A 10,635-nucleotide genomic window follows, 5' to 3' on the forward strand; every position below is an offset into this window, starting at 1 on the left:
TCATTAACGTCTCAAAGGCGCTTTATATTGATCAATTTACTCCCAGCGGACTGGAAGCATATACAGGTGCAAATAGCAGCCGCTTCTAAGCAGTCCATGCATGCTGGTACTCATTTTACCGACCTCGGAAGGATGGAAAGCTGAGTGAACTTTAGCGGGAAAGAAGGTTGCCAAATATTCCTGTCTCGGCAGAACCGGGAACGGAACCCGGGAACTTAGGGTTGGAAGGCAGAGATCTTACCACTGCGCCAACCCCTCCGCCTCGAGAAATACATTCTCACGAGTCGCGGGCGAATTCAGAAAGAATAAATAACAAGTCACCTTGTAAAGAAATTCGTTCTAAAACCAAAATGCGCCCCACAAAAGACCGAACGCTAAGTGAATTAAAATAGGCGAAGGGAAAAAAACCTGTAACGCCTCCTCCGATGTCGAAGCAGAGTTTGGGGGTGCAGCATGTGGCTCAGCAGCGTTAGTTTGTTCCGAATTGGCAACATTCCCGGATGCCCCCGCCCGACTTTACTGCACAGGAGCTTGTGGCAGTGGTTGTTGACCAGTTTGTGGCTGCAAAGGCAGCACGGCCTGCTGTAACTCCGCAATCTTTGCGAACTGAACAACTCTGCATATATTATTCAGGTTTATATAATGCCTAATACATTCTCGCACGGGATAATGAATATTACATACGGGTGAATAGTGGTGTCGGCCCTTCCAGGCTGGTTTTACCCCCAGCAAAGATCGGTAATGTTTCTCATACGTAAACAACAGCTAATTTCGTACACGTTGTGTGTGATTTAGATGTCATGTGTCGACCGAAATATACTGGTTCAACGGAATTTTTTTCGACATCTGTTCCAAGATGTTTCAAGCATTCGCACCGTTTAACTCACAGAAAGCACAGAAATGGCCTCAGATTACATCATACCGAAACCCCGCTAAAATCCTGTTTATCGCTGGCCATTTTCTATTCACAGCAGAGCCGAGAATTAAACCTTTTTTCTTCGAAACACCATCTTAAATGCCAAAGTTATCTCTGGAATGCATTACCTTCGACAATTCGCAACATAGAGACATTGGACACTTTCAAGAATGCTGTTAAAAGTCATTGTTTTAAGTTAGCTTTCAAATAGTTTTTTGATTCATGTCTTATATATCATTTATATATGATTAACTAGTTTTAACTAGTTCTAACTAGGCTTTGTGTATAGGTTCGTAGTTTTTCGTAGTTCGTAGTTTTTACTTTTAACAATATTGTGAAGTGCAACTGAATGTAACTATATAGAGCTCTGTGCTATATAAATGTAAATTATTATCATGATTAATTATTATTATTATTATTATTATTATTATTATTATTATAATTATTATTATTATTATTATTATTATATGCCTTCCTGTAAAATATACAAAGTAACCGTATGGCAATCCGATGACAGTCAACTCAGACAATTGTAGGAAAATCCAGTTTCAGCACCTTCAAAGTGTTCCAGTCGGCTCTTGGTTCAATAACCCGAATAAAAAAGGCTTCCCGGATCGACAAATGAAATGTAAATATTCAGTTAAAAATATTAGAACAAATTTTTAAAAAAGAAAGACGGAGGTTTCTTTGCGAAAAAGTACGTTGTTTAACTCTGAAAGCGACAAACAATTGGCCTTCTTCCCTGTATTTTATTCAACGTAAACAAGCTTGACACAAGGTAATCACGTGCACGTTTGTGGTTGCCTAGCACGCGATTAATTTCTTTCTTTTTAGTGACAGAACATCATGACCTTCTCCTTGGTTCATACAAGTCAGAGACTGCAGAAATTTTAGTGGTTTTTACGATCGATTGTCATTAAGCTTTTGCTGAGAATCCGAAATTCATTATTTTCTTCGTCTGTCTTTTTGCTTGCCTTTTACTGTTAACTCCCGGCTTTCGTGATGCTTTTTTGGTGCAAATGTAAAGCCAAAACAAAATTGGACTTGGCACCAGATTAGGCTGAAAAGAAGAGGAATTAATTATGAAGTGGAAACAACATGTTCAGTCCTTCCTTAGTGTGTGGAATAAACATTTGTTTAGTGCAACTGCAAGACATGCATGAAATGCAGGAAACGTTTCGTCAGAGGGTCACCTAGACGTCGTGCCAGCAGTGGCTCTTTTGTTCACACTTTCACAGGTTGAATTATTTGATAATGTCCTGTCCCGTTAAGAGGTCTTTTACTTTTGGAGGTTTTGGTAATAAATTCAGTTCAAAGATAACAATACTAGCCTGCAAGCAGGCTCTTCTGTTGAAAATAGCGCGCCTTTGAAATTTTGGGGCTTGGTTACTAGTTTCGAAATCGACCGCGCAACATTTCAAAGGAAGAGCCTGCCTGCAGGCTATAATAAAACACGCTCTTGAGTAAAACTCACTCGTTTCTTTTTTAAGTTAAATAGTCTGCCAAAAAACTAACTGCAAATTTCTCAAATGATCTACATGACCCCCCACTTGAACAAATTAGCACGTACCAACCCAGTTTACGCACATAGAGCGTCTTGATATACCAAAGACGAAGCAAAGAAAGTTTTAAGAAGGCCTGGGTACAAGTTGGAAATTCTTGACAAAGATGGCGGACGATGGTGATCAAGATATTGGAACATATATAGTGTCGGATCAAGAAACTCGTTGGAAAGGAAAATATTTTACTCTGCTTAAGTACTGCAGAGAAATCGAACAGGTAGTAAATCCATCAGCATTATGTAATAACAATGTTCTTACATTTTTCTTACTGTTAAAAACCTCGTTTTTGAGCAACTTCTTTGTTTGTAGTGCACATATTCTCAAGTAGTGTTTGCAAGAAAGCTTGTGAAAATTGTTGTTTGTTCTTTCAGGAAAACGAAAGATTAGTCAATCGCATTTACCATGTTAAGACACTCTTAAAACGCTATCGAAAACAGAGAAGGTAGGAAATGTGGTTGTAATCTGTTGCTTGGCTTGCTCCGGGCGCTGAAGTTCAAAACACAGGTCGTATTCCACTAGTGACTCGTTACAGGTCATTGTTTTAACTGTACTGAAGCAACCCAAAACCCTCAAATTGGCTAACCGTAAGCCTAAACATCGTTTTTAGGCCAAGCAAGGCCTAAGTTTAGCATTACTATTTATCAAGGTTTGTAATGAGTGATCTGTGAAAAGGGCAACTGAAAAATTAGAGTCCTAGGGTAGATTCACACTTAAGACCTACTGTATGTAACACCCATCGGATGCACTACCCGGGCGAATTACAACTTACCCCAGTAAATGTCGTTGTAATCTATTGTTTAATAACCCTTTATACACTCAAACATCTCTTCACAATTTTCAATTGCATTTGTGCGCAGAGGGTGAGGTGTCTTAAGCCAGTTTTACACAAGGCAATTTTCCTGCAAGTTGTCTCGCAATTTTGTTGGGATGAAAATTTTCACATTAAAAAGCAAGTGGCGTGATGGATGTTACACTAGGCAACAGTTCTTGCAACTTGTCTCATTTTCAGTGATCACATGAGGTTAAAGGAACATTTTCAGTGGCTGGTACCACAAAGCGTTGCATCACAAGTTGCAGGACAGATGTTACACAACGCAATGATTGAAAATTTGTTGTAGCGTGCGAGACACGTTGCCCAAAGTAGAACTGACATCTAATTCTCTAATGCTAAAAATTAATGTTGCATGGGATGTCTGTAGCAGGGTATTTTACACTGGACAATTTTTCATGCAACTTGTGTCCCAACAAAATTGCGAGACTACTTGAGCGAAAAAATTGCCTAGTGTACAGGGATTTGGAGGCCAAAATAAACAAATGGGCCTATGGCCCCTGGCTTTGAAAAGTTATGGGCCAGTTCATAAAATTATGGACCATAGAAGCCATGTGGTGGGCAGGATGAAAAGGAATACAGAGATGATATGAGCACCTTTGCACTTTTACATTATGTTTAACAAGTTTTACATTACTCAATCAATCAATGAATCAATCTACGTGTAACTGAAATTAGAATTAAGAGCAATGAGTTTTATTTTAACTGAGGCACTACTCTGTTTTAGTGGTAACCTATTTAGTTTGATACACAGAAAGTTGTAGCATTGTTAATTCACTTTTTAGAATTAGAATTAAGTCATGATAATCACGAAGTCAACTGAACTGAGTTACTGACTCTGCAGATCCAACTTAACACACATTGACAATTTCCCTGTCACAGTGAATGTATGATATCTGTTAAACCCTGGCTACTGACAGTTTAACACGCATACACTGTATCTCAGTTCTGAGTTGGTAGAGTTTCAGACTTCTATGCAAACAAAACATGGCAACTCTTTCAAACGTGGCGACAAAGTTAGCCACTTCGGTGGGATTTACCGTCTTCATTACCATTTGCAGGCCTTGAAAGTGTGGAGGGTTCCTGGTGGACCTTCAAATTATTAGTCTGTTGCATCGTTGTTGCTGTTGTAATTTTTCACGATCGATCTTAGCGAACTCTGCGTTCAATTAAATTTTTATTCTCAAAAAACTTAAGTTTTCTTTGACCTTGAGTATTTAATTTGGGAAGTTTCTTCACAAGCATCTTGATAATTGAAATGCAGATGAATTCATTTTATCCAGAAAGAGGAAAACAGACATAAAAGTGAACCCAAAGCATCTGCCATGTCTTGACAGAACCTCTTTGTGAGTTGAGTGCAAGTAGAGGACTGGAGATGAAAATAAACAAATATGAAAGATTGCCGGTCGAAGAAACAAAGACTCATGTCGACATTTCGTGTTTCTTCTTGTCGTAACACAAAATTAATGCACAGTTTGAAGTTCTTATCACCTCTTACCTGACTAGGGCGCATGCTGGGCCTGGCTAGCAGTTTTATAATGCGACAGTTTCTAAATTTATGCAACACTATGCTTCGGCAGCCACTTAGTTTTTTGCTGGTACATTAGGGTGTTAACAGGGAATCAACAATATCTTTGCTATAATACATGTAGAACACAAGTCGACTCTGGTGTGACATACAGTCGACTCCACATAACTTGAACCCTCGCTAATTCGAACTTTGCACTAAGTCGAACCCAAATTGATTTGCCATGGATTCCCATTACACATTTACTGCACTTTTACTCTTAGTAACTCGAACCCTTGATAACTCTAACTTCCCGCTAACTCGAAGCAATTTTTGTTCCCCTTCAGGTCATTCTCTCTTTATTTTTACCTTCGATAACTTGAATCACTTCTGTCAGTACGTGACAATCAAAACAAACAGTGTACTGCAGTCCAAAACATTTAAGCAGCTCTGTAATCTTTGTCCTTTTTTGCATTTTACAAAATGTGTTAGTCCAGTTCAGGTTTCATTGGTTTAAGGTACATTTTACTTCGGTGCCTACATCATCCTAAAGGGTTGCTGCTTAACTCCGTACTCCCAATAACTCCAACTCCCGATAACTTGACCCTTTTTCAATTTCCCTTGAAGGGTCAAGTTATCTGGAGTTGACTGTATGCTGCCTTGGATCATAAAATCCCTACTGAATTTGTATGCTGTGTGTGACTTAGCCTTGGATCACAAAACCCCTACTAAATTTGTATGCTGTGTGTGACTTACCTTTTCAAGATGGCAATAATGTTAGCAATATTGGTAGAACCCTACCAATGACAAAACCAGCCATTAACATACCAAAAGCTCCCTTTTTTACTTTTTTTAATATCATAATAATTTTGTGATTTTTAGCATTGAAAATTCATTCCAACACCTTTTTATCATGTCAAAGTTTTGATGGCTGGGCAACGGTTGAATTAAGAAATGTGGCTTTAAGTTATGCTACTCTTACTCCAGTGTTTTGTTTTCAGTTTCCTTAAAGACAGATTAGATGATTACAATGATGATTATCGAGATGTGCAGCCACCTTTTCAGGTTAGGCAATTCTCAACAGAACTTATAGTTCTGGTATAAAAGTTATTGGTTCAAGAAAGCACTTAATTAATAATTACTATAACCAAAAGAGTTCACAATGAACGTTCCATTTTCAGGAGTATGTAATTATTATTATAAATCAGTGTCCTCATGGTGATTATGGGGATCATCATCATCAACATTGGTTGCATTATGGGAGTCATCATCTTTACCATCATTGTTGTTGTAGTAGTCACTGATAGAGAATGTTAGCATCGGCAAAATGTGCAAGTACGATTCAACAAGTACAACTTGTACTAATTCTCTAAGTTGTGCTCTACATATTTAGTACAAATGCAAGCATATAATATGAGTTCCAGTCTGCAGAAAATGAGCTATTATGGGATGAAGTTCTCATTTCAGTGCCAGTTTTGAATGAGTTGCTAGTGTTTCCACTTTTTTCTAGTGGAAGCTGGCCTTTACGGTAAATGCCAAAAAGCAAGTAATGCAATTTCCTTTTGATGAACTTGTACTTTCTGCTAGTAACAACTTTTTGATGTAAAATTGTCGCAGACCAACTTGCTGGGACGAGTTGACCGTACCTGGGTGTGCAGTACAGATACAAAGTAATCAAAATTCCAGAACTTGTACTCATTAAGTCTCACTCACTGTAGACACTAACATTTTCTAGTGTCATCATGGCAATCACATAAAAGAACTTGAAAATTAATGATGATTACTAACTTTGTGATAGAAAAATTTGTTATTGCAAAGGTTTACATATCATCATTATTTTTTTTTGTGTGGCTCTATAGGCTGAGCTTCTCTCAGAAATAGTCTCTGAAGCATTCCCTAAGCCAATCCACCCAGCACTGTTTACTGGTGAGTTTATGACTCCAGACTTTCCAGCTACGAAGAAAAGTAGGAAACGTGAGAGTTCAAAGGACAGGGACAAGGACAGAGACCCCAATGCTCCTAAGAAACCAGCTAATGCCTTTCTCATGTATTGTCAACAACAGCGTACAGTCATGCAGGATGATCAGAAAGATCCTAATATTGGTCATCATGAATTAACAAAATCCTTAGCAAAGGAATGGAAGAGTTTAGCAACAGATGATAAGAAGGTAAGCCTAAGTGTTAAGTTTCCTTTTGTCTTTTTCTGTTGTTTACTTATTTGGGTCAGGACACTGCTATTGCAATGGGTCTCATGACTGGTTCACAAAACAAAAGGCGCAAAGATATATACAATGGAAACAGTGAAGCCTAATCCCAAACACAATAGACGTGTATTCTATACTGGTGGTATCTGACTTATTGGGATGTCCAATTTCAACACTTGAAATGCAGAGGAAGAGTTTTCCTCTCATATGAAATGTGTGCCTGACTTTTCATATCAGGTATTTTGTCAAAATTATTTGCAGCCAAATGTTGAGTGATGAATGGCATATGGCTACGTGTACAGGATGTAAAAAAGTGGAGGGGAAATTTACTATTTTGGTCTGTTTTAATCGAATTTGCCTCTATTGTTCGCATTTACCAGCACAAACAATTTCCAATAATTCATTCATTACTTTTATTCAGAATTTGGAAGTCATTTCAACCAAAAGATGAGAGATTATCTAATTTTTTTCACATTTTGTAGTTGCTCAAAGTTATGCCTCCAAAGATCGAAATGATAAATGAATAAATTATTGATGCCAGCAGTGTTTACAGTTAATTACTTCATGGTATAAACAATAAAATTATTATTGTTACAGTAACATTCAGTTGTACTCTTGGTTTTTACATGCCTTTAAAGTGTCCCGGCCCAAAAGAGAAATGGCAGTAATGAGAACTTAGTTCCTAACCTTTAGGAATTAACAATCTCTACATCCACTCGAAAACTATGACCCCTTTAACCCATTAACTTCTAGGAGTGAGACTTATAGATTTTACTCTGCTAAGGCCAGACGATTTTACTCGTCAATAGGTTAAGGACGATGCCTACTAATTCAAAGGTACTTTTGCGCGGGTTCCTGAATGTGCGGGAAAAGCAGATCTTAACAAGTGTTATACACCTTATTCCAAAATGCCCGCTGATTTATGTGGATACAAATTGGCCCTTGTTGCCTCGTTCAAGATAAAATATTCTTTTGAATTTTAAGCTTAAGAACGAGGCATCAAGGGCTAATTTGAATAAAAACAAAAGAATGTTTAAATGGCAGCCATTTTGAAATAAGGTGTATTGAAATCCAAAAAGAAAATTGGGGGTAACCACGCATTTTTCGAAGATAATTAATCAACAATATTTGTAAAAAGCTTTAAAATACAAAGCAATGTATGGCGTTCTTTGCCAAATTGAAGCTTAGTTATCTCTGAAAAATGCATGGTTACCCCCAATTTTCGTTTTGGATACCTCTTGCTAAGTTCTGCTTTCTCCGCAAAAATATCCCTTGTATTAGTAAACACCGCCGATAGGAAATCCGAGTATCTCAAGATGCGCAGAACTTATGCGCAATAACAATAGTAGGCACCGTCCTTAAGCCCTATTTTTTGCAACCGTTTTTGTTTTATTTAAAAACATAGCCGCTGACCATGTGAGTAAAAATCATGAATTGCTTGGGTCTTTGTACAGTTTACCAACAGATACTACCCTGAAACACATTTTCGAAATGTGATACCCAGCAATGTATATTTAACAATTATTAAGAAAGAAGTAAAATCGTTCTCTGGTAAAAAGCTTTGAAAAATCTATGAGCTTTCGACAGACTAAACTGCTGCCTTGAACGGATAAAAATGTGTGAAGCCTAAAAGCGAAAGAAATTTAAATATAACGAAAAATTCGCATAAATTAAAGGATAAAAGCATGTAGTAGAAAGAATGTTAAAAATGCTAAGAAAATTAGTGTTTCTTTAAGAGAATGTGATATTGTCTTGGGAGCGGGCACGAATTATTGTCTGCCCCAACAGTTTTTGCCGTGTGCCATGACTCCAATGTCTTTCTACTCCGGTTGTTCGCTTTGTCAATGATTTTAGAATTGTTAAAGTCAATATCATGATTAAAAGTCCACGCGTGTTTTGCGACATTTGAGCCTTTAGTACAATGCTTTAAGTTCCTCATATGTTCCTTTCTCCTAGTAGTAAAGGATCTCTTAGTTTCACCAATGTAGCTCCACGGGCAAGATGCGCATGGAATTTTATAGATGACATTGCACTGGTCGTCTTCGGCAGGTCGAAACTTAGGGATAGGGAAATGCTGTTGAAAAGTTTTAACTGGTCTGCTAGTGACTTGGATGTCGTGTTCCTTGAGGATTCTTGTGAGAGGTTCCGTGATGCCTTTGATGTAGGGAAGGACTGCAAAGTTGCGTCGATTTGTTGGCTCAGCCCATTTAAAGAACATACCAACCAACTCTTCTGGGGTAGGTGTAGGTGGTGGAGGCCTCGCTTTCTTTTTTATAACATCAGCAGCGATTTTTTTGGGATAGCCGTTGGAGTGTAAAGCGGCGGAAACACGAGCAGTTTCAAGGGTCTTTCCAAGTTGTGTGTTGGGGAGATTCAAAGCTCGATGCAGGAGTGTCTCAGTGGTGCTGATTTTATGTTTTCGGTCCTAGTGTGAGTGTCAGTCAAGATATCTATCCGTATGTGATGAATGCGGAAGATGCCGACCAAAAGTTTTCCGTTATCGCGCGAAATGAGGGTGTCAAGAAAGGGTAGTTGGCCGTTGGACTCGTGTTCGATGGTGAAAGAAATATGCAGATCGATTGAGTTCAATGAATCGTGGAAGGAGGCAACAGCGTCACTCTTAATAATGCAAAAACTGTCGTCTACATACCGCTTCCAAAATTTCCGCGAGACAGTAGTCGCGTTGATTGCTGTTTTTTCGATTTCTTCCATGCATAGGTTGGCTACTACAGGGCTGACGGGGCTACCCATAGCACAACCGTGGATTTGTTTGTGGATGGTGTCAATGTAAACGAAGAAGTTATTGGACAGCACAAAATTCAATAAGGAAATTATGTCCTCGATGTCTAGGTTGGTTCTGGAATGGTGGGACAAATCATCCTCTAATTTCTTCCTGATATAAACGCAAGCTTTGTCGACAGGGATGGCGGTTAATAGAGACACCACATCAAAGGAAACCATGGATTCATCATCTTGGATGTTAACGTGGGCTATTTCGATGGAGAACTCCTGTGAATTAGCAACTGAGAACCCATTACGATTTTGGATCTGTGCAAGGATGTCAGTGAGGAATTAAAAAGGGTTGTAAAGTGCAGAGCTAATGCAAGTCACGATCGGTCTGAGAGGGTAGCCATCTTTGTGGTTTTTTCTTAGAACCGCGGATCGCTGGTGGAATGCCGTCGGTAGATCTTAATTTAAAGTATGTATAGTCATCAATCTGTTGTTGTCTCTTAAAGTTCAAGAGCGTCGCGTTCAACTCACGCTCGATTCGACCGAACGGAGATCTTGCAACAACTTCATAGGTACTTCGGTCCGCAAGGAGGGACTCCATTTTGCTGTCGTATTCTTCTTTATCTAACACAGAAGAGTTGTTTGGTATGTTCTTTAAATGGGCTGAGCCAACAAACCGACGCAACTTTGCAGTCCTTCCCTACATGAAAGGCATCACGGAACCTCTCACAAGAATCCTCAAGGAACACGACATCCAAGTCACCAGCAGACCAGTTAAAACTTTACAACAGCATTTCCCTATCCCTAAGTTTCGACCTGCCGAAGACGACCAGTGCAATGTCATCTATAAATTTCCATGCGCATCTTGCCCGTGGAGCTACATTGGC

The 10,635-nt window shown here is 38.8% G+C and overlaps 1 protein-coding gene across 1 annotated transcript in view; it reads left to right on the top strand.

Annotated features, from left to right (window-relative positions):
• Positions 1 to 2,563: 2,563 nt before the first annotated feature.
• Positions 2,564 to 10,635, top strand: part of LOC138015826 (uncharacterized) — a 17,076-nt gene continuing 9,004 nt past the window's right edge. The window contains exons 1-4 of the mRNA XM_068862942.1: positions 2,564 to 2,695; positions 2,850 to 2,920; positions 5,816 to 5,879; positions 6,674 to 6,982. Of these exons, the coding sequence (XP_068719043.1) occupies positions 2,585 to 2,695; positions 2,850 to 2,920; positions 5,816 to 5,879; positions 6,674 to 6,982 (555 nt within the window). The 5' untranslated portion in view covers positions 2,564 to 2,584. The remainder of the gene's footprint in view (positions 2,696 to 2,849; positions 2,921 to 5,815; positions 5,880 to 6,673; positions 6,983 to 10,635) is intronic.

The sequence above is a fragment of the Montipora capricornis genome, chromosome 9 (genome assembly GCF_036669925.1).
Source record: "Montipora capricornis isolate CH-2021 chromosome 9, ASM3666992v2, whole genome shotgun sequence".
In the NCBI taxonomy this organism is placed as follows: domain Eukaryota; kingdom Metazoa; phylum Cnidaria; class Anthozoa; order Scleractinia; family Acroporidae; genus Montipora; species Montipora capricornis.